Below are 25,413 nucleotides of genomic sequence, written 5' to 3'. Positions count from 1 at the left end.
GAAGATTGCCAGCTATTCTCCGAAAAATATATTTAATGCTGATGAAACTGGATTGTTTTATAGTGTTCTGCCTGACAAAACTTTCACTTTTAAAGGGGAGAAGTGCCATGGAGGAAAGTTAAGTAAGCAACGAATCACTGTACTTCTGTGTACAAATGCTGATGGAAGTGAAAAGTTGCCTCTCTATGTTATTGGCAAGGTTATGAAACCCAGGTGTTTCAAAAACGTACGCACCCTTCCTACCAAGTACACAGCAAACAAAAAGTCATGGATGACGAGTGCACTGTTCCAGAGCCAACTTCATGCACTTGATGCCAAAATGGGTGTTCAAAACAGGAAAATTGTTTTGTTTATTGACCAGTGCCCTGCACACATGGGCAACATACAGCTTCGTAATACAGAAGTTGTTTTTTTCCCTGCGAACTGCACGAGTGAACTACAGCCACTGGACCTAGGTATTATACAGTCATTCAAGTTCCTGTACCGAAAATACCTGGTCACAAGAGCGGTGACCATGCTTGACACCGGTAAGGATCCCTCGACAATGAAGATTGATGTATTGACAGCCTTACACTTCACAGCTAGAGCATGGAAAGAGGTCACAGTTACAACGATTCAAAATTGTTTTGCGAAGGCAGGCTTTTTTTTTCCAGAGGCAGGTTGTAGTGCCAGTGAAGATGATGGTGTCACCATCATAGAGGATGTGCCTGAGTATTGCCAACTGTCTCAAAAGGAGTCTTTTAAGGACTATGTGGCAATTGACCAGCAGGTAGTTACCTCACAAGTCCAGTGTGTGGAGGACATTATTATCAATAGTGGCATCACCAACTCGCAAGAAGATGATGATGATGAAGAAGAAGAGGGACAAGAAGAACCAGTTCCTACTACAAGAGACGTGCTCGCAGCTCTTCAAACATTGCGCAGCTATATATCAAGTTCTGAAGGCAGTGCTAGTTCATTTGATAACTTTTATAATTTGGAGAGGCAAATAATCTCCTTGAACAGCCAAAAAAGCAAGCAGAAAAAAATTTCAGATTTTTTTGTTAGGAAGTAATCAGAAAAACTTTTTGGCTTTCATTATTTTTTTATTTTTGTCAAATGTGGTAAATTAAATGATTAAATACTAGAGTAAAATTTGTTGTTAGTGTGTTTGTACCTGCATTATAGTATGTGCTATTAAACAAAAGGAAAAAAATACTGAATAAGGTAAGCTGTACTCCTTTTCATACTTTTCCCTTTATTTACACTTTCCCGCTTTTTACACTTTTTTACTTTGTCCCCATGAAAAGTGCAAATAAGGGGTTTTGCTGTATTTACAATTATAAAGAAAATTATACACACTGTTGGTAGTATAAGCTGGCTTCACTACATGCATGACAATATGTAAACACTGAAGAAAACAAACACAATGCAACAATTACAGAATAAATCATAATACAAACTTCAATAAACTTGCATTCATGACACATTTTCTATTCAAACTTTTGGTTTAAAAAAAGCATCAATTCTGGTTTGCACTATCTTTTTCTTATAGGCATTGTTTACCACATTTAACTTCGGACTTATCATCTGCTGCCGACTCCCTACACATAGTTTTGCCAACAAGATTGTTGCAATCCTTAAACCGTTGTAGCCAACCATTGTTGAACTTGAAGTCTGAAATTCCTAACCTCAATGCTAGGTAGTCTGCCTTCTTCTGAATCATAGGTCCAGAAAGTGGCAAGTTTGCTGCACGCATTTCTTCAAACCACTGCAACAAGGTAGCTTCCATTTCTTGATGTTTTGGGCCTCGCATTCTTTTTCTTGTTGATAATCTGCACGAACTCGCAAATGCTGTTTCAATCTTTTCACGATTTTTTAGTATTGTCGACAATGACAATTGCGGGATGTTAAATTCTCTCACAATTTCAGTTTTCGTTCTCTCTCCATTGTCTACTTCGATAATTTTAACTTTAACTGGCAATGTTAGTTCGTTGCGTTTACGTTTCGCAGTTATATTACAAAACAACTAACACTCAAAATTGAAGTTAGATACACGTGCATGAACAATGGAAAATATCAGAACTTTTGTCCATAGATTGTTTAAACTTCTACGTATGTACATTTCCGACGACTAATATTAATAAGGTATAGAGTTCTTTCCTTTTCCTTTTCGTTTTCCTTTTACAACATGGCATCTTTTCTAGTTTAGTTACTAACATCACCACTAGAGTTGAACTTTTCATCTTGTTTTTCAACCATTTTGCGCTGTAGGATACATACATGTATCTTTGGAGAAACATTTGTTTACATGGCGGTTATGAAGACGATTTACTTTAGACTTCGGCGGTGAAATTCGTATTAACCGTTTACTTATACACGTTAACAGCTACTTGAGGGATCAAAACAACTTAGTAATTCATATTAACCGTATTTCGTATTAAAAGTACTGAATAACATAGGAAATCATACTTTATTTTCCGGGACTGTGAAAGTACTTCGCATAAACGGGAATTTCGTACTAAGCGGATTCGTATTAATGAGGTTTGACTGTAAGTCTTAAATTTGCATTAAGTATTTGCACGACAAATTGACGAATCACTCAATATCATGCCAACTGATTTTGATGATTATTTTTTTATTTGAAAGGATGTACTTCAAAGGTAGTTTGATGAAAGTTGGGTTAGGTTCTGATTATGGGATCCATGACAAAGTAACGGAACTCTTCAATTCTTAGAAGCAAATTAACGATACTCTGCTGAATCTTTTATAGGCTATCTGGATATTTTTGTCTCCTACCGTTACGTGGATCAAGCTGAGACTGTTTGCACGTTGCTCTTCTGTCTCTTTGGATAGACGATCGTGTATCACGCTGAGTCGGTGGGCATGTTGCTCCTCCGTCTCATTCGATAGGCGATCGTTGATGACGGTGACTACGTTTTTCGATGTTCCCTGTTCAAAACTTTTTCATGTAAAGCCACATTTTTGAAAGTCTATTTTCACTCTTCGCAGGTCTTTTTTTAAATTGTCCTCGAGGTAGATTTCCTCTGTTGAGATAAGCGTTTCTCCCTGACTTTGTTTGTTTCATTTAAATTGCGCTGTCTCATATGAGCATCACGTTTAGTAGGTCTAACCATATTCAGACAAATTAGTGTACTTCAGATTCACTAAAAATAAAAAAATAAACACAAATCTAATGTAAGTAACCTAACCTAAACAACCATCCACACTATTTTAATGAAGCTAACTTAACCTGACCACTAATCAGCTATTTGTTACTACTGTTTAATGTACCTAAAATAACCACTCTTTAAATGGTCAATTACTGGTAAACTACTTTTAAGTGTCACATTGCCCTCTTATATAATAATGGGAAAAAGGTCAGGAAGTAATAAAAGCATTTGGAATTTTTATTATAATTTTTGTGGAAAAGTGGCTCTCCTTAAGAATTATTGCATCTTATTTTGGTATCTTAATTGTCTGATACAATTTATTTGGGTTACTTACGTAATCTTATGTTTTTACTCTTGCTGAGGTAAGTACATGGGTAGTGAACAACTATTAATATATATCACAGTTATATTGCCCTACCTTCAATAAAATTAAGTTCAATCTTTGTTTACTAATTTGTCCATTGAATACTTCCAGTTTAAACAATGAATGCTGATAATTTCTGAAAGTGTGGTAGCTTATCAGTAAAAAATAAGGTTCAGGGAAAAAAATACAATCTGGTCAGGAAAAACCTGGAAAAGTCGGGGAATTTCGTTTGAGTGTTTGTGTGGCCTCCCTGCAATACCATACATATTAACTAGTTAGTACTTGAACAAATTGTGAGTACACCAAATTGTTAGGGATGTACGGGTACTCTAAATTTTCGATTTCGGTTGGATTCAATGAATACCCGAACTCGCCCCAATTAATTTTAATGGATTTAAAATGCTTAAAGCCCAAAAAAAAAAGCTTGAAATAAGTATAGGTTATGATCACACATACACATCAAGAATTGAATGTATTTTGTTTATTCAAGACAGTATAACTGTGTTTAATTTGCAACTTACCGTAGCAAATAATTAGGGTAATAGGTAGGGACGGGTACTTTTCGCGATCATGAACCACCGTCGTTATTTCACGAATTTGGCCCTTTCTTTTTTTACGAAAATGCGAATTTTGCGATTTTCCACTGTTTCGTCGTGAATTTAATCAAAATTTTGTTATTTGAAGCTTAAATAGCCACAAACACACATAATTTAGATATAATTCATCTTCCGTTCGTAACACCAGCGCACCAATAAAAAAAGAAAACAATAAAACACTACATAAAAATACATTTCAACGTGCTGACAACATTACTAGGCAAAACTAGGTATAAAATTTATTTTCTCCGGCCATAACCACAAAAACCACATTCTGTGGCAATAATATCACGGCGAGGTTAACGACCACAGATGACATTAATCCAGGACCGTTTATATTTTGCATTTTAACATTACAAGCTTCAGCATTTGTTTCTCGTGCCATGAAGTTATCAAAACGAAATGCGTTACTCAATAAACGTGTTACCAACGTAGCAGTACGAGAATGCGAGAAAGAACACTAACGTTTACGAACAATTGATTGTTGTTCAATCATACAATCAATTGTGTTCGGTAGATAAAAACGATACCGCGTTCGGAACGCGTAAATTTTGATATCAACGAAAATTACAAGTGTGTTTTTTCTTCATAATTTACTTAACCATAAAATACTTCAGGCAGTTTTAAACTGCAACAAACAAATTGATGATTGTAGGTAATTTATTTGTTTTCGGTTGTGTTAGGTTACTGCACATGGGTGCATTTATAATTGTTCGGTGGCTATTCGTTGTGGTAACTGAACGAATATCGTGTTGACAATTTTCTCGCTGCTTCGCGATGCCGAAGTATGACACAAACGCACTAGATAGGGCCAAAGAATTTTCTTCTGGTGGTCTCTATTCGACAGATAAGGCAGTTTTATTTTGTAAATACTGTAATTGCAGTCAGTTGGGACCGTAGAGACTCAATTGTTAAGCACATAAGCAGTGAAAAGCACAGAAAGTTACACATTTCTTCCACTGCTACTGTAGCACTGCAGCAGCGCATCATTTTGCTATGGATACCACTGAGGTGTTCCTCAAAGCTAACATCCCACTTCATAAACTTCAGGACCCCAGTATTTTAAGCTGGATGAAGAAATATGTTGAAGGTTTGTATTTATGCCTACATCAATATCTGTAATCATGGAGTGGCTTAAATTTAGAAGCTCTCAAAACCAAACCCAACTTAAGCTAGTTGGAAATGGGCATTTTAAACTAACCTAAGCTAAACTTACCAAATATAAAATAAAACTTACCTAAACCAACCAAACCTAAAACTAAACAAACCTAACTTTTTTGGCCTAGCATACCACCTGAGTTAGGAATGTATTTTATTGACATACCTTCCCTCTAAACCCAAAAGTTTTGACATTCTGGAAGAGTAGCTAATCTCCTTGTCTTTAAAGCTTTTGAGTTTGAAGGGTTTTTCACTTCTAAATGTTAGTTTTAAACATTTTGATCATTCATAATTGAGTTCATTTAACTTTTTCTTAAAAAAGGTATGCTTAGATACATTTCGCCGCTTTTTTTCCTCACCGCTTTTGGCATTTTTCCTCACTGCTTTTGGCATTTTTGCTCACCGAAAAGTTCCTGTCCCTAGTAATAGGGCTTTGAATACAAATCAAAACTTTATAACTATATGAACGCAAGGAACTTCCCGCAAATCAAATATTTTTCCAAGCTGCCATTTTGAATTTTGTATTACTCGTAGGATGAAAGCAAGAACACTATGGCAGAATAATACTCTCATCTGTTCTCTGTCAATACTTTGGTTGCACTTACTGCACTCGGGCAACACCAATGAACAGGCATAGTGTCTGACGAAATAAAATAATACAAAATCAGACAAATAATTTTTTGTTATTAAAATAAAAAAAATAATGTTGAAAGTTAAGTACTATATTTTTTGGTATAAATAAAATATTATCTTAGGTTGTTATGGGTGACTCATTTTATAATATGTTGTTGGTACTTTGTGTTAATATCGTTTGCTGTTTATTTACCAAATTCGTATCTAGAGTTGACATAACCTCAAGTCAGCACACTAGTAAACGTTATCAAGTAGCAGTCTAGAAGAATTTGCGGTAGTTGTAGTTGCCTTAACATAATTTTCTTTAAAGCGTCTCCGTATATGTTCCCACACACGTTCATGTTCAGGCTTGCTTACTTGTCCACAACATCGAAGGTTGTGTATTAAACTAACTACTGTTTGCTGTAGTAGCCTACTGTACTGAAGAAAGAGTTCCGCTGCCGCCAACAGTGATGCTTTGGCATGTGTACAGCCGGCGTCATCGAAAATTTATAGCAGTGTTCTTTGGACTTATCTTGAAAAAGTGTCGGAATTAAAATCAAAATGTAATAGATGTGGGCGTGAACTCAAAATGACAGGTTGCACATCAAGCATGGTCAAACATTTGAAGTTGCACACAAAGCAATATTCAGAATTTTTGCAAATGCAAATGGAAAAGCAAAAACTGATACATGTAGTAAAAAAAGGCTCAACAAACTTTACTATTATTGTTTGCAAAAAGTAACAAATATTAAGTTGACAATCCCCGTGCAGTCTCCATCCCAAAAAGTATTGGCAGAATGATTGCAATTGATCTTCATCCATTCAGTATGGTTAATGACAGAGGTTTCATTGAAATGATGAATTTAGTAGAACCACAGTACACGATTCCTGACCGCACTACCTTTTCACGGACTGTAATTTCAATACTGTATAAAGATACAGTTAGGGTCACAGAAGAAATGCAACATTATTTTAAAAATGGTGTTGGCTCCATTTCATACACTACACTTTACAGACATACAGTAAAACACCGTTTTAAAGAACTTCATTAGAGCGAATAATTCATTACTACGAACTATGCCTTTGGTCCCGTCAGACGTCCATATAACATAATGTAAAAAAATTTCACTAGTACAAATTTTCTCGCTCAAATTTTTAAAATATTCTATAAATATTCATTTGAACGAATACTTTTCTGCCCGGCACGGTAAACGACAAACGGATAAAATCGTCGCCATTCACCCACAAACTGCCATCTTATTTATTTTGATATGCTCCATAGATGACTGCAATGGACTAGTGTTGAAATTAATGCACAAAAGTGGTGTAGCGACTAAAGCGCTGCATTGTGGTGTTCTTTGTTCTATGCTCGCACAACGTGTTTAACCGATGCGAAGTTCTACATTGTACAGTATTGATATCCCAATAGTTTGGTTAATACAAACCCTCGTTATTACAAAGTGCTAAACTTATGGTCCTTTCAGGTTTGTAATAATGAGGTTTAACTGTACTTGACTAGCGACTTAGTCCTTGTACATCACAGATTGGGAAACATTCCTTTTTCTGGGGATAACAGTGGTACTGCCATTTGCAATGTATTATTGGATAATTCAAATAAGTGGAAAATTCCCCAAGGTTTACATGTGTATGTCTTATCTGATAATGCAATGAACTTGCACTGTCAAAAACATTTTTGGGTGCCATTCATTTGTTTGGATCATACCCTGCAGTGAGCTCTAAATGATGGCAAAAAGGAATCTCCTGGCATGGAATCAGTTTGCAAGAAAGCATGCAGCATCGTGGGCCATTACAAGGGTAGGTCACAAGCCACTCAGCGGTTGCACACACTTCAAGAACAAATGAGGAAACCACAACATGAACTCATTCAAGACGTTGAAGTGTTTTCAGAATTACTCTATGGAGTATATTTCCTAAAATGCCAATATCTATAATGTAAAATGTGGTCTAGTTGGGCGCCGTGAAAACTCTATAAAGTACTAGTGCTGTGATTGTGTATGTAGCACAACTACTAACCTCTACAGAATATTAACTAAAATATGTCTTGTTATGTTGATAGTGAAAATAAATTATTCTCAAGTTGTATGTACTGGTGTAGTTTGACTCAGTGTGAATACCAAACAATAAAATGTCGTATAATTCCTTAGCAGTATGTCTCCTTCTCTTTGGTGTAAGTATTCTGACCTTAAAATCAACAAATATAAGTAGTGTGTTTAAAAGCATTAACTTCTCTATGACTGCTGATCTCAGTGTAATAAAAACTAATTATTCTTTCAAGACAATCCAAGCTAAATATTTCTGTCTATCTGGTTTAACATACACATGATATGTAAGTATGGTTATCAATCGGAAAAATAAAATATAATGAAAATTTAACTTTTTACTAGGGTCAAAATCATGGTTGTATGGGTGACAATACTCTTTTGCAACATATCCAACTGTAACATGAAAAGTGACAGAGTCAATGATTAGCAATCAACATACAAATACCTTTGAGACAATTATTCATGTTTAAATAGGTTTTTCATTAAACAAAATTTCAATATCCGTTATACTTAAATGTCTTTCAGAACTAATTACGTTTTACGTAATTGTATCACTGAATAATAGTTTGGTTATCAGTCAATATTTTAAATATTATTGAAACACATTTTAACTGGCAAATTAGTCTTTTCTTTGTTTTTACTAGCTCAGTCTCTTTCGGTAGATCAAACTGTCTCAAGACTTCTGGACCTGGGGCTATTCTTTAAACATTCAAGACAATTAATGACTTTAACAGATTTTAACTTTGATATCGTACATATTACTGATCAATGTCAGTTAACCAGGTCCAGTATGTACAAGCTACAAGTCTTTACGTAGTTAAGTAGTATTAAGTTGTTTTGCGAGTTTCAAATTAGGTCTTGATCGTAAACATCATAGTTTAAGATATCTTGCCATTAAAATAGGACAGGTAACTTCTCGCTGTTCTTGTTAATTCGGGGATGGGGCAAACAAACCTCGTCGCGTCGTTACAATACCAAGAGGCTGTGGAAAACCTCTCCGAACCCCTGTCTCTCCTCCGATGTTGCTGGTTAGATCTCACTCTCCTCCGATGTCGCTGGTTGGGTCTCCGTCTCGATGCACCTCCTCTCGTGCTGCTGGTACTCCAGCAGGACTGGCGTCGGTCACCTGGAGTCGTCTAGAAGGATGATGTCCTCCGGTACACCGTCTACGATGCCGTCTACCGCTGTCGAACTCCTTCCATATCGAAGATTGATAGTCCTTTTCTTCGTTTCTTCTTAATTCGTCGTTGATCCAGTTCTATTTATGCTGTTAGTCAAAACTTATCGTCGTCGTCGATTCTTTAGTAGAGCTTCGAACATCGGTAACTACCTCTTCTTCATTGTGTAGTTCCGGTATTTATTATAAAATCATCAATTTCACGTAGATTCTAGCTATTCAGTCGTCGTACCAATGTTTTACGTGATATTCTTACATTCATTTATGACTAAATCACGGAGCTCTTTCTCTCTAATCCTTCTCCCATGATAGTAGAACAGAAACTCAAGTTCCAATTTGTTTCAAACAGTCAAAGCTTTCTTTATTGAACACTCTCCGAAATCACACTGGAAATACTAAATTCTTTAAATAAAATCTATGCGCAGTCGAGCGTCCAATCACATATACTCTTTCCTCAGTAATGACCCAAAAACAATATTAAAAGGTGTAAGCTCATTTCCTATTCGTCGCCGTTTAACAAATGTTTGCAAAGACATTTCATAAAATTATTACTTAGATAAAACATGAAAATACTTAAAGAGTAAAACCAAATTGACCTGACCATAGAGATACAATACTGGTAAATATAATTCATAACAGGACTAAGACAAAGTCATAGAGGTAAGAAGTAAAATATTAAACATAAAATTCATTTCTATTGAGGGCTTCTCAAATACCTCTATAGAATAGTCCCCTTCAGAAATGTGACTAACGAACTATACTCTGATATAGGTCTTAGGACCATTTCTCATCATACAAACATCTCATCTATATTCTAATTATTTGCAGAAAATTTACATTTCATATTATTGACCTTATTTACATACTTACTTGCAAACATAGAGTATTGTCACCGATATATGTCTTCAAACGGACATATGTGTAACAGTGTATACTATTCTACAGGAGTGTAATATTTCCTCAACTGCGTTATATTATAGTGTCCTATTACTTGTTTCGTTTTAATGTCAGACAGTTCGTAACAGTTACTTCTAATAATCTTCGTGATCATATATGGTCCATCGAAGAGTAGAAATAGCTTCTTAGTAACGTACTTCCAAAATTGGCTTACTGGATTCGTTCTCTTGAGTACTAAATCTCCACAATTAAAACTCATCTTGCTGGAATCTTTCTGGTATTTTCTCCGAAGATCCGCCGTGGATGTCAACTTGGCTGCGACCAACTCTTCAGTTTCCTTCTGTATCTCGACTAATTCTTTATCTTCTGCGGCCAGAGCTTCATCGTGATGTCTCGGTAGTAACGATGACGGTATTATCAATGATCTTTTTCCTGTTAACGCTTCATATGGAGTAACACTGGTAGAACTGTGTACAGTATTATTCAAAATGCATTCAATGAAAGTTAATTTACTCATCCAGTTCTGCTGTGTATCGTGGCAGAATGTCCGCAACATATTACCAAGTGTGCGCATTTGTCTCTCCACAGGATTACTCTGCGGGTGTCTCACCGAAGACGTGGTGGGTACGATTTGCAGTTTTCTGAGTCCTTCTTGCCACACTTGACTCATGAATTGTGTGGCATGATCTGAAATAATTTTCTCCGGTCGACCCACTTCCGCGATAAACTGTTTAACTTTCTGGAATACTATCTTGCTGGTGGCATTGACTATGGGATACAACTTGGTGTATTTTGTAAATAAATCTACCATCACGAACACATATTTCACCCCGGCTGTTGATCTAGGTAATGGTCCCAATACATCCACTGATACCAACTGCAGTGGTCTCTCCGGAAGGATAGGTTTAAACTCACCTTCGAGATTTTGTTGGGCATGTTTCGCTTTCTGACACAAGTCGCACGATCGAGTAATGGCGGCGACTGACTTGTGCAGATTCGGAGAGTATAGCTGCCTAATCAATGACTGTGTCAGCTTCTTTGAACCAATATGCCCGCAATTCCTATGAACCTCCCAAATAATCGAGTTGATGTTTCGCTTCGGTATTACCGGCTTCCATGGCTCTTCAAATCTGGCTTTTCCCTTGCTATGATTGAACAATACTCCCTCCGACATGCAGTATCTCTCCTCTAACCTAGTTGGAACCTTTGAACCCTTCAATTTATCTATTATGACCTTGCAGAATTCATCTTCCTGTTGCAGTTGAGCTATCTGGTCAAAAACATTCTTGATTGTTGCGTTATCTTTAAGTTGTTGTGTCACAAGATTAGCTACCAAAAATTCCTTGGAGTTCTTCCTCGGTGTCAATTCATCATTCAATACATCGGGTATTCGACTTAGGTAATCGGCGACTACATTCTCTTTCCCTTTAATGTGGCATATTTCCAAGTCAAACTCTTGCATCAGCAAGCACCATCGTGTCAGCCTGCTACCAAAAATTTTGCCTGCTTTTAGACACATCAGGGCTTGATGGTCAGTCATTAGCTTTATATGTTCTCCCAGAAGCAGGTCTCGAAACTTCTGCAGAGCCCATATTATTGCTAGTGTCTCTTTCTCCGTGACCGTGTAATTTCGCTCTGCCGAATTCAATGTTCTACTCGCCATCGCTACGGTACGTTCTACTCCCTCATCGTCCATTTGCGCGAGCTTCGCCCCTAAGGCATAATCAGATGCGTCTGTGTATAGTAGAAATTCCCGACCTAACATGGGATGATAGATGACTCGTTCTTCGAGAAAGACCTTCTTGAGTTCTTCAAAAGCTTCCCGCTGTTCTGCTTCCCATTTCCACAGCTTGTCCTTCTTGAGTAGATCAAACAATGGGACTGCGATCTTGGCTATCTTGTCGCTGTAATTTCGGTAAAACCCGATAACTCCCAGGAATGTACGTAGTTGTTTAACATTCTTTGGTGTAGGGAAGTTGGAAATACTGTTCAATTTTTCAGGATCGGTATGAATTCCGGTCGGTGTCAGAATATGCCCTAGAAATGGTAACTCTTGTCGGCAAAATACGGATTTTCGCAGTTTCACCGTCATTCCTGCGTCACGTAGTTTCGTTAGGACAATGCCGATATGCTCCAGGTGTTCTTCGAATGATGACGATGTAATCAAAATGTCGTCGACATATGCTCGCGCGAATCCTTTGCACTCAGATCCTAGCGTTTCGTCCAGACAACGAGTAAACTCAGCTACCGCATTACATAAGCCGAACGGCATGACTTGGAACACATACTGCGAGTTCTTGAATAGGAATGATGTGTACTGTCTAGATCTTTCTTCTAAGGGTATTTGCCAGTACCCTGCCGACAAATCAAGTGTGGTTAGAAACTTGACACCCTGATATAATCGCAGAATATCATTCGTTGGTCTCGGACTTTCCCGATCTCGAACAGTAATTTTGTTGATCTCCCTCGCGTCAAGGCATAAACGTACTGTTCCGTCTTTCTTTCGCACACAGAGTATCGCATTCGTGAATGGGCTAGGCGCTCGCTTTATTACATTCCATTCCAACATTAAGTCTAGATATTCTTCAGCCTCTTTCAAATATTTCGCCGGGATGGGATACGACTTTTTATGGAATGGTTCACCGGGTATGACCTGAATACTAGCTGTATATAATTTGTTTAACCCAGGTTTTTCGGAAAATATATTTTGAAAATTTCTTAAGACATGAAGAAGATTATTTCTACCGGTTTCATTTACCATGGTAATTCCCTTTACAGCTTCTATTAAATCAGCTCCGGTCGCCATCAAATTTATGTCACTATTAATACACGAAGTTTCCTTATGAATGATTGCAATGCATTTTTCCGAAACTTCCCAATTTTCAGTAGTTTTCGTATTTTCTGTGTCATCCATAGCAGTTACCATCCAACCTGCAAAATTCAAAATTATTTTATGGCTAGTTAGAAAGTCTACACCGAAAATTACTGGTTTAGCCAATCCTTTTACGATTAATACATTAATGTACTTGGTGCTACCTAAACCTTCTACTTCCAATAAGGTCTGACGATTAATGATGGGACTAGCCCTTGATGTAACCCCTAGAATCTTTAAACTCGGTACTGGCATTCTCGGTAATGATATTCCGGTGCTCTCTATCATGGCTACGCAGACTTCGCTGATGCAGGATATCTCTGCGCCGCTGTCTAATAGTACAGGCACTTTAACTCCGTTTAAAGTTAACGATATCTCCGGACATAGTGCTTGTTTCGCTTGAACTTCGGTTTCTGTGGGCTCGCTGAGTAAAAATTCACGCTCGTTTTCTTTGAACATAATGGTGTGTATGCTTCGACAATTATTCTTGTCATTTGCGTCGGGATCCAATTTTATACTAGCCCCGTCTAACTTACAATTAGGGACTGACGTGCGGAGCGGGTTTTCGCCATCCCTAATTAGTTTACCGCACTGTCCTTAAATCCTCTAATTTGCTCTTGTGACAAATTAGCAAATCCATTATTTGCATTCGGTGAAATCAAAAATGTGTTATTACCTCCTTGGTTTGTATCTGAGCTTCTGCTAGATTGCATGCGCGGCCATTCCGTGTTGCTTTGCTCGTGACTTGGCGCTATAGAATATGAATTTCTTTCTCCTTGTCGCGCGTCGTGAATGGTGGTGCTAAAGCTGTTCCCTTTTTCAGACGGTACAAACGTTTGTGCATTTATGCTGTACTGACCTCCGGAATGATTATTGTAATTTGCCGATCGTTCTTTCGTTGTTCGATTTTCGCCTGAATTCTCTCTGAAATTAACTGTCCCCTCCTGACGTTTATTCTCCCACTGTGATTCATTTTCGCGTCTGTCTTGTCGCTTCTCGTTTCTACGACGATAGTACTGTGGTTTATAAAATCCGTTACCATATCGCTGACCTCGATATCCATTGTGATACCAATTACTTCCGCAGTTTTCAACGTTCAGTGTGTGAATTTGAGGTTGTTTGTGTCCGCTGTTCTGCCCTTCATTTCGGTTACGCCAGTTATTGTATAACGGTGTCTGTTGGTTCGTGTTCTTGCGCTCGTTAGTTTCTTTGTGCGTTACCGTTTTATCGAGCTTAACGAGTCGTTCATACGTTAACAGTTGTTCCTTGAAATCTACAATATTACTGTATTGCCGTCCACTAAGTTGTAATTGATAATTGAGTGGTAATTGCGAAATTATCATGGCAATAAACTCTTCGTCTTCCATACGGCAATCAAGATAACGAGTTCTCTCGTACATATCGCTGATATGCGCCTCTAAATTTTGAAATTTACGATTTTCGAATTTTTCAGAATGCAACTGTATTCGCAAATTGCTTTGGATACGAGTATTCCAAAATTGGGATATGAAAGCTTTCTGAAACGATTCGTATGCGTGTACCGAATCTTTCGCCAACTCCCACCAATAATATGCCGTGTTTTTCAAGCAGTGGCTAACGCATTTCAATTTTTCTGCGTCTGTTAACTTAAATGTGTGGCAATATTCTCCAAACTGATTTAAGAATCTTCGAGGGTTTTCATTACTTTTCCCTGAATATGTTGGAACGTCATCCAACCATTTCTTAGAAGGGTGGTGTAGTGTAAGTACCGGATCTGCTGACATAATTGCAGTACTAATATTCGCGGGATTTCGCTCGGCTTCTATCGTTATCGATTTGTTTACCGGCGTGTCTTCCTTGTCGGTATTACATTCGCTAGTGTGGTGAGTCGTTAGTTGGGGCGAGAATGTTGCGATGTGTCTGGATTCTCTTTCTATTTCCCCTATTTTCGCCTCTACCATATCTAACCTTCCTGTTAGACGCTCGCTTAAGTGTACTACTTTATCGTCAGTGCGTTTACTGAATATTTCTACACCTTCAATACGAGTGTGTACACTGGAAAACTTCTGTTGCATCTCGTGCTGTGTTTCAGTTAAGTCATGCCTGATTTCTGCTGTTTCATCTGCAATCCTGCCTAAAGTGTTATTTAAGACTTGCACTAAATTGTCTAGTCTTTCGGCGTTTTCTCGCTCCTTTTGTTCCCTTTCTAACTTCTCCTCCTGTTCTATACGCTCACGTTCTTGTTTCTCCCGTTCCCGTTCTAGTTTCTCCTCCTGTTCTTTACGCTCCCGTTCTTGTTTCTCCCGTTCCCGTTCTAGTTTCTCCTCCTGTTCTTTACGCTCCCGTTCTTGTTTCTCCCGTTCCCGTTCTAGTTTCTCCTCCTGTTCTTTACGCTCCCGTTCTTGTTTCTCCCGTTCCCGTTCTAGTTTCTCCTCCTGTTCTTTACGCTCCCGTTCTTGTTTCTCCCGTTCCCGTTCTAGTTTCTCCTCCTGTTCTTTACGCTCCCGTTCTTGTTTCTCACGTTCCCGTTCTAGTTTCTCCTCCTGTTCTTTACGCTCCCGTTCTAATTTCTCCTTATTCATGAACTGGAACAGTGCATCTAGGGTAACAGTTGGTGTCGGCGGCGAATGACCCAACTCCATTTCCTGCTGTGACTCCATACCAGTAGTCTCGATGTGCTGTTCTGGTACTACTTCTCTAGGTTCTCGTTCAGGACTAGAGTCAGAAGTGTCATTGCTACCTCTCAAAAAATATGACTTCCTACCTGTGTCTGTCATCTTGACAAAATAAAATTACTGTCTGTATTTTTCAAAGTGTCTTGAGTTGTTCAAAAAAAAGATCATAAAATAGTCCCTAACGTTGGCTTACACGTTGTGCGCCAAAAATTCTGAAGTGTTTTCAGAATTACTCTATGGAGTATATTTCCTAAAATGCCAATATCTATAATGTAAAATGTGGTCTAGTTGGGCGCCGTGAAAACTCTATAAAGTACTAGTGCTGTGATTGTGTATGTAGCACAACTACTAACCTCTACAGAATATTAACTAAAATATGTCTTGTTATGTTGATAGTGAAAATAAATTATTCTCAAGTTGTATGTACTGGTGTAGTTTGACTCAGTGTGAATACCAAACAATAAAATGTCGTATAATTCCTTAGCAGTATGTCTCCTTCTCTTTGGTGTAAGTATTCTGACCTTAAAATCAACAAATATAAGTAGTGTGTTTAAAAGCATTAACTTCTCTATGACTGCTGATCTCAGTGTAATAAAAACTAATTATTCTTTCAAGACAATCCAAGCTAAATATTTCTGTCTATCTGGTTTAACATACACATGATATGTAAGTATGGTTATCAATCGGAAAAATAAAATATAATGAAAATTTAACTTTTTACTAGGGTCAAAATCATGGTTGTATGGGTGACAATACTCTTTTGCAACATATCCAACTGTAACATGAAAAGTGACAGAGTCAATGATTAGCAATCAACATACAAATACCTTTGAGACAAATATTCATGTTTAAATAGGTTTTTCATTAAACAAAATTTCAATATCCGTTATACTTAAATGTCTTTCAGAACTAATTACGTTTTACGTAATTGTATCACTGAATAATAGTTTGGTTATCAGTCAATATTTTAAATATTATTGAAACACATTTTAACTGGCAAATTAGTCTTTTCTTTGTTTTTACTAGCTCAGTCTCTTTCGGTAGATCAAACTGTCTCAAGACTTCTGGACCTGGGGCTATTCTTTAAACATTCAAGACAATTAATGACTTTAACAGATTTTAACTTTGATATCGTACATATTACTGATCAATGTCAGTTAACCAGGTCCAGTATGTACAAGCTACAAGTCTTTACGTAGTTAAGTAGTATTAAGTTGTTTTGCGAGTTTCAAATTAGGTCTTGATCGTAAACATCATAGTTTAAGATATCTTGCCATTAAAATAGGACAGGTAACTTCTCGCTGTTCTTGTTAATTCGGGGATGGGGCAAACAAACCTCGTCGCGTCGTTACAATACCAAGAGGCTGTGGAAAACCTCTCCGAACCCCTGTCTCTCCTCCGATGTTGCTGGTTAGATCTCACTCTCCTCCGATGTCGCTGGTTGGGTCTCCGTCTCGATGCACCTCCTCTCGTGCTGCTGGTACTCCAGCAGGACTGGCGTCGGTCACCTGGAGTCGTCTAGAAGGATGATGTCCTCCGGTACACCGTCTACGATGCCGTCTACCGCTGTCGAACTCCTTCCATATCGAAGATTGATAGTCCTTTTCTTCGTTTCTTCTTAATTCGTCGTTGATCCAGTTCTATTTATGCTGTTAGTCAAAACTTATCGTCGTCGTCGATTCTTTAGTAGAGCTTCGAACATCGGTAACTACCTCTTCTTCATTGTGTAGTTCCGGTATTTATTATAAAATCATCAATTTCACGTAGATTCTAGCTATTCAGTCGTCGTACCAATGTTTTACGTGATATTCTTACATTCATTTATGACTAAATCACGGAGCTCTTTCTCTCTAATCCTTCTCCCATGATAGTAGAACAGAAACTCAAGTTCCAATTTGTTTCAAACAGTCAAAGCTTTCTCTATTGAACACTCTCCGAAATCACACTGGAAATACTAAATTCTTTAAATAAAATCTATGCGCAGTCGAGCGTCCAATCACATATACTCTTTCCTCAGTAATGACCCAAAAACAATATTAAAAGGTGTAAGCTCATTTCCTATTCGTCGCCGTTTAACAAATGTTTGCAAAGACATTTCATAAAATTATTACTTAGATAAAACATGAAAATACTTAAAGAGTAAAACCAAATTGACCTGACCATAGAGATACAATACTGGTAAATATAATTCATAACAGGACTAAGACAAAGTCATAGAGGTAAGAAGTAAAATAATAAACATAAAATTCATTTCTATTGAGGGCTTCTCAAATACCTCTATAACGTTGAAATAGTGAATATGCAATGCTTTTAGGTCTCTTTGAACAGAAGGGAGAAATTGCAGCTGAGCTTGCTTCTTCATGCTCAATGGATAATTTAAATGCTCTTGAATGGAGATTGATTGCAGGTGTGGTAAATGTATTAGCACCTATTTATGAAGCTGCAAATGATTTTTGTGGGGAAAAGTATACCACCATGTCTATGGTTATCCCCATTATAGATGGCATTAAATATTTGTTAGAAACTTTCATCTCGAGAGCCGAAGCAGGAAGTGGCGTTCGTTGTCTTAGCACGTAACATGCTTAAGGCAATGCTTGTGCGATTTCCTGACTATATACTACGAGAAGAATATGTTATTTCAATGATTGTTGATCCAAGGTATAAAGTAATTTTGTTACACAACCATGAAAAGAAGAATGGACTATATTCTCTTAAATTGTTCATAGTCTGACGAGTCTGACACAAGTTTTGAAGGCATCCATAAGGAACAAACAGGGGCACAAAATACACTTCAGCCATCATCATCCTCTCAGTTCTCATTGTGGAACAAATTTGATACAGCTTCACAGTCCGTGGCAGTGAATGATCCCTTACCACATGAGTGTGTGCTTGATGACATTTCAAGGTACATTAATGAACCTGTCATCAGCAGACACACTGATCTATTTGCATGGTGGAAAGCAAATCAATTTCGATTCAGATACATTTCAGTGGTTGCCAAAAGATTGCTGTCAATTCCCGCTACTTCGGTGCCAAGTGAGCGAATGTTTTCTACAGCCGGTAATATTGTGACTTCTCACAGGGAATGTCTTGCGCCAGAACTCGTGGAGAAGTTGACATTTTTACAATATAATCTGTAAACACCATCTCTATTATAGGCTTTTATTTACAGTGTTTTATGTATGCTAAGCTTACCCATTTTTTATATAGGTAGGTACACAAGGTGATAATGAACTTTACATATGTGTTGTTTATTAAAATGGTATTTTTGGGTTAGGCCTAGGGCCTATCATTTTAAGATTTTTTTTTATCAAAGGAATAAGTAGCTGTAACATGTAGGTCTACGTAATGCTTATTTTTGTAAAATCATTTGTTTAAATGTATGTATATATAGCCTACCATAAATCTTATGTCATTGTTCTATTTTGTATGTAAACTGCAGCCTATATAAATCTGTGCATGTTGTATATGAAAGTAACAAATTGGATTTTAAAAAATTCTTACATTCAAGTTTTTATTTCTAAAACTGCCAACTGGAAATAGTAAATAATAAAATATTCTATTAACATATTTATCCTTCAGTAATATGAGTATAAAAACTCAATGCAAATTCTTATAATGATAAAACTTAAAAATTAAAAAAAAAGATTCTCAATTGGAATCAAATTTCAAATAGTTGGTAGGGATTCGACTCGGAATTGAATCAAACTGAAAATAGAGGATTCACACAGTCTTACAAATTATACATAAAATATTGCACGGCATGTTAAATCTAAACTTTAGTGGGTATTGCAATGACTGGTTGTAAATGATAACAGTGTTTGTCAGATAATTTTCTTTGAGGGTGCCTGAGAGGGTTGTGTAAATGACTTAGGTTGGGGAGCAGCCTAGCAGCTTCCTGCGCGGGGAGAGGGATGGTCACGGGGAGCGCAGCGAGAGGGAGCGAGACCGTGACATGAGGGGTGAGCGGCAGGGCCAGGACGTGGTATTCTCCCGCCAGTTCCAGAGTAACCTGCCACCCCGCTTCCAGAAGCAGCAGGCCGAGCGACATCAGCACCAGTTCCTCCAGCCGTTCGACCCTCGATGGGGCGGCTCTTCCTCGCATTTCCATCCCACCCTCTCAGGTCAGCTGCATCCAAAGTTCAGTTCTATTTTTTAGCATTTTTCTTGTGATAATCTGCATTATTAGTTTTGTTATCTGCTTGTGTGAGTAGCAGGTGGATTGAAGCTGGGACGCGGTGGCAGACGAGGTCTGAGTGACGAGTCTGTGAATGCAGAGCAAGAGAAGGAACACGAGCGAGAGAGCCTTGATGACCGGCCCCCGAGTAGAGACAAGGACAAGCGTGAAAGGCTGACACCAGACCAGCATGAGAGAGACAGAGAGAGAGAAAGGTAGCATTTTGGTCAAATTTACTCTTCTATATCATTTTAGTGTTCAGTGTGTACAGGCAAGATGGTTGGGTAACTAGAACAATAAAAGTTAAACATTTCTTAAATTTTGATAAAGTAAGGTAGAAGGTAAAATGATGTTTCAATTTTTAAAAAAAATTATGAAAACTTTGTGGAACCATTATTTTATATGAGCTGCACAGAATGGTACATGATATAGCAATAATTAATAGAGAGTTTTATTTTTTGTAATGAATTTTCACTAAATTTTGTTTGATAAGTGTGAAGAAAATTTGTTTAAATTTATTAGGAAGACAAAGATTTAAATCTTTTACCCATAATGTGGTCTACTTAAATATTTCTCTACATTAAGAAAATTTCATAGACACATCTTTTATTACATGTTAGCATTACAGTTTACAATGCCAGACTTTCTCCAGCAGTTTGCAATAGTTTCTTGTTGAACATTTCACCATCCAACTGTGATCATCTCAATTGCCTGAGGAACTTTGAAGTTGGTGGGCACTTTCAGCCTAATGTTGATGAGCAACCTCTCAACAAGGAATTTTCGACAATGTACCTTGGCAGTTCGGTGGAAGAAACATCTGTTTGATGTTTTCCAGTTGGACATCAACTCTGTGTGCTGCGCAGTTGTCTATTAACAAAACAATTTTTCTTCTTTTTTCATATCTTTATCGATTTTCACCAGCTAATTTGAGAAGAGTTCTCTCATAATCCTTTGAAACACCTGGTAGTCTTGTGTTTACCAATGATTAATGGTCTCAATTTTTATTTTCTGTGGCATTGCAATAAAACAACACAGACAACTATTCCTTTGCTTTTTTTTTCCTCCAGTGCATTTTTCACATTAATATGCCATTGTTCTGTTAGGCAGATGCTTGTAAATAAAAGGCAGCTTCATCAGCTTTGAAAATATTGTCTGATGAGTACGACTAAAAAATACTCTCCAGCTTTTCTTTATTCCACCTGTTTGATGCCTTTGTGTCTGCATCTTTATCCTCCCCACACACAACGTTCCATGATATACTATGTCGTTCTCGGAAGCCGTGAAACCACCCTGAACTGGCTTGGAAGTGTTTGATGTCCATAAACAATGCAAACTTGTTACATTCCAGGTTGACCTGACAATACAAACCAGAAAAATAAGACAATTTCAACATTTGAAATTTTTTTAATATAATGATTTTGAAGTTGGTTTTTTAGTTTATATAGTTGCCATGGTCGAAGATAAATTATTTATTCCCTTAGGATTCTTGCATTAAAATGAGAGTTCATGGTGGTATTTTATTATTCCTGAAAACAAAAAAAAAAGATCATAACTTACAGTTCCAGATGATTTATCACATATTCAATGTAGCGTGTTGCTCGATTAACAAAAAAAATTCAATTTCTTTTGTTTTTACTTTAAGTTAAGCCTGGCCCCAACAAGCAGGCGTGAAGTGAGCTATTTGTTATTTTACTTCATTGATTCTGACCAGCTGCTGACGATGCGGCCGCACATAGTGACTATCGAGCGACAACTACTTGCACCACGCAGTTACCTTACTTTTACAATGCTAGAAACAAAGGGAGGCAACCCTTGTGGGCCAACCAACCAATCACAATACAGAATCCAGTACCTCTCCATATAGGGGAAAATACTGGAAAAAATGTTTTTCTCTAAAAATCGGGAAGATACATCACACCACCTCAAGGCTTGCACTGGTTGGCTGGCGAGGCAGTGCACAGCAAAAGTTCCATTCTATTGCTGTGCAGTCACATGTCCACATGCTGGGTTTTTCCAAAAACGCACTAACTTGAGGCATGAAAAATCTCTTTCTGGTGAGTGTGTGTCACGCCTGTATTTTCCTTTCTTTTGAAACCTTCTAGAACGTTTCAGTCTTACTACCCAGAATACCCTGTTTAATCGCATAATCATCGCATGCGCATAATAGTTGCATTTTTTTGACCGATTAGTGCTTTTTTAAGTTGGTTGTAAAATATGCTCCGAATTACTTAAGTTAAATAATTTTACTTGAAACTACTCATTACTGAATACCCACAAACAAATAGGTTACATATATTTATATGACAAACTTTTGATTTAGACACTGATTTTTAGTTGTTCCCATAAACTTATCTGGAAATCTATTAACCCCTTTAACAAAGTCTATAACACACTGTTGACCAACTAATAATCATCGTCACACAATTCGAAAATGAATGTGCTCCAAATTACTTAAGTTAAATAATTTTACTTGAAACTACTCATTACTGAATACCCTAAACAAATAGCAGACCTGCCAACTCTCACGATTTTGGTGTGAGGCTCACGATTTTAAGGTCCATCTCACGCCCTCACGCCAAAATAGTGTTTCCTCACGATTTTTCGGGGCCCCAAGATTTTGTTTGTAAAAGTTACAAAACAATTTTTTATGAAAGCTTACAGTAACGAGTTTCCATCAATACTCGAGTCACGTAAAGGAAGCAATTTTGCATTTTGTAGCATGTGCCGTGCTGATTTTTCTATCTCGCATAGTGGAAGAGGAGACATTGTGAAACATGTCGCTACAAAAAAACACAACTAACACGTGAAGTGTATTGCTTCCAATAAAAAAATTAATTTTGCTGTGAACAGTGATAATAGTGTTACACGAGCAGAATGTTATTTTACATCTTTTTTAGTTGCGGCCCTGCATGATCACTACACGACAGCGCTAAATTATGTTCAAATAAATTAAATCTGCAACCTATAATTTGTTGAAATAAATTTCGAAGCAGAGACCATGTAACATATGTACAGGCATGTCACTTAAATTTAAAGATTCTCATTTGTTGTTTTTTATATCTAACCTGTATTTATGGGCCTGAAAATTTTTATCGAGGAACTCATGATTTTTTAAATTTGAATGTTGGCAGGTCTGAAATAGGTAGAGTTAAGATTTTATGGTGTTATTTTAAGACAAATTTTGGTGTAAAGAAATAAAGATTTCGGTGTTATATGGTTTTATTTTTTTGCTCAATATACCCACGGCAAAATTTTCTTACTTTGCTGTACGACATGCAAATTTATTAAAACAAATATTAATAAACACTAAAACCTCATGATCTAATTACAATTAAGTTCATTTGAAAATTCATAGATAATTAAGTTCATTTTCAAATTCATAAATTCAAACTTTTAAATAACTACTTAAAATTTCACGACTTAATTACAATCACATACACTACAAAATTACACAATTAAGCACTTCCAAAGTTACTATTAAGACGGTTTTATTGAAATGCTATCATAGTTAAATTTTTCGCATTTTCTGGAGTGAGACGTTGTCTTCTGTATCTAACTACCAGTGAGTGCCTGGAAAATGAAAGTTCTGCATCAACATTTGATGTTGGGAACCAGATTGCCCTTAAACTGGCTTGAGCAAATTCACTGTAGTCCCCTTTAAGGGAGCAAAGAACCTTTTGAAAAATCAATTTGGCTTGTTTCTGGCAATGAAAGTTCATCCTCAATTATTTTTTTGAAAGCAACATAGCCATGTATGAATATATCAATGGGAAGATGGGAAACAGAAGGCAAGTTATGCAGAGACTTCTGTAGGTTTGCATCTTTTATGCTAACCCTACTCACATTTCTTGGGTTGAACAGCAAATTAATGGCATTAAAGACTCTTAGACAAGGATGTCGTTTAACAGATGAGTTTTGCCTCAAACGCTTATGTTTCTCATTCACGACATGTTTCACAAGCGTATCGCGTCTCTCGTAGTCTAGCCTGCAGTTACAGAAATTGCACATAAAATATTATCACTGAAATAAAATCCTTCGCTGGAAAATTCTTTCAATCGGTCACTGGCAGAAATCTTCGTTTTAGGCATTATAAAAATTTTTTAATCACATAGGAAGAATTTAACCTCTAAAAACGCTAAAACTTGCAGTGCTGGAAAGATCAAAACAATGGAGAATAGATGCGAATACAAACACATACCGAATACCAACATACGTACGTGAAAATTAATACCGACATAAACATGTACTATTTATTCTTTACAATCGTTACGTTAAGCAGGGTTAATTTTATTTTCATACCCTACGTACTTTATTTTAAATAAACAGTAAAAGCAATGCGCTTTAGTGTGTAATATTTTAATGATTAAAAACGTAATCTTAGAAAAACATATTTTGGACGTTTGTTATTTTTGTATTTACAGAAAGTGAACGGCGGCCATTGTATCATAGTTATCAACATCTTAAATTATTATGGTACGCAAGATTACAGTTTAAAGAAAATATTACGTTAATTCCGAGACTTCATTTTAAAATCTATAATGAATCACCGTCGCATATAATATATATGGCTGCTAGTTACTGTCAGAAATATTTGATTGTGCTGAAGATAGTGAATTGTCCTTACAGAATGGGAGAAAAAAACGTAAATAATCAGGATAGACAAAATTTTGTGACATATCGCGGATTTCGTACAATTTCGTTTTATTTTGTGTTTTCAAGCGGTTTTCGATGTTATTTCATTTTATCGCGCATTACCATATAATCGTGTCTCTACAAATAGGTTACATATATTTATATGACAAACTTGATTTAGACACTGATTATTAGTTGTTCCCATAAACTAATATGGAAATCTATTAATCCCTTTAACAAAATCTATAACACACTGTTAACCAACTAATCATCATAGAAGAGTCTCGCGGCAGCAATGCTACCTTCCTGCAACTGGCAACTGGCAACTGGCAACTGGCTCGTTCCGGGGCCGGCTGCCGCACCGCTCAGGCTCGTTCCGGGGCCGGCGGCACGATCATATATATCATCTGAAACTTTTCATTGTCAAATATGGCCTCGTGGCTGAACGCTTAGCGGCGCTTTCATCTAATCGTAAGGTTGACGGTTCGAATCCCGGCAGGTGTGAATTTTTTTTTGTACTTGTAAAAATAAATACGAGCACGTATAATTTCAAAAGTAATAAATATATTTGAATAATGAATGCAAATAAAAGTAAATTTATTAATTAAATTGTAATTTTCAGGAAAGGACATGATAACTAATGGTCAATTAGGTTAGGTTAGCTACATTATAAATACTTTAAAACTTTGTGGATGGTTGATTTGGTTAGTATAGTTACATTAAAGATACTTGGAAATCATGTAAACGGTTTCCTAGCGCTGGATAGCTACATATTAAAAAGTTATTTGCTAAGCAACCATAAAAAGATTTTACAGTATTTTTAATGTAGCTATACTTACCTAATATAACCAACCATCCACTAAACAGTCTATGTGGCATTTTTATACTGGAGAGAAAAAACGTGCGCGTAAAAATAAAAAACATCCAGGGGGTAGGCGCTCCCGATCGGCCAACTTCGGAGAGGATCGGCATTTGCAGCCAGTTGCAGGAAGGTAGCATTGCTGCCGCTAGACTCTTGTATCATCATCGTCACACAATTCGAAAATGAATGTTTGT

At 37.0% G+C, this 25,413-nt stretch overlaps 1 protein-coding gene across 19 annotated transcripts in view; it reads left to right on the top strand.

Annotated features, from left to right (window-relative positions):
- LOC134544890 (protein PRRC2C) overlaps positions 1 to 25,413 on the top strand; it is a 355,574-nt gene that overhangs the window by 89,421 nt on the left and 240,740 nt on the right. For all 19 annotated transcript variants that reach the window (XM_063388526.1, XM_063388523.1, XM_063388533.1 and 16 more), the window contains 2 exons: positions 19,423 to 19,672; positions 19,763 to 19,940. In XM_063388526.1, the coding sequence (XP_063244596.1) occupies positions 19,423 to 19,672; positions 19,763 to 19,940 (428 nt within the window). The remainder of the gene's footprint in view (positions 1 to 19,422; positions 19,673 to 19,762; positions 19,941 to 25,413) is intronic.

This window comes from Bacillus rossius, chromosome 1 (assembly GCF_032445375.1).
Source record: "Bacillus rossius redtenbacheri isolate Brsri chromosome 1, Brsri_v3, whole genome shotgun sequence".
Lineage (NCBI taxonomy): Eukaryota > Metazoa > Arthropoda > Insecta > Phasmatodea > Bacillidae > Bacillus > Bacillus rossius.
The sequence above is the reverse complement of the archived record's forward strand: the minus strand, read 5'-3'. Positions and strand labels throughout refer to the sequence as shown.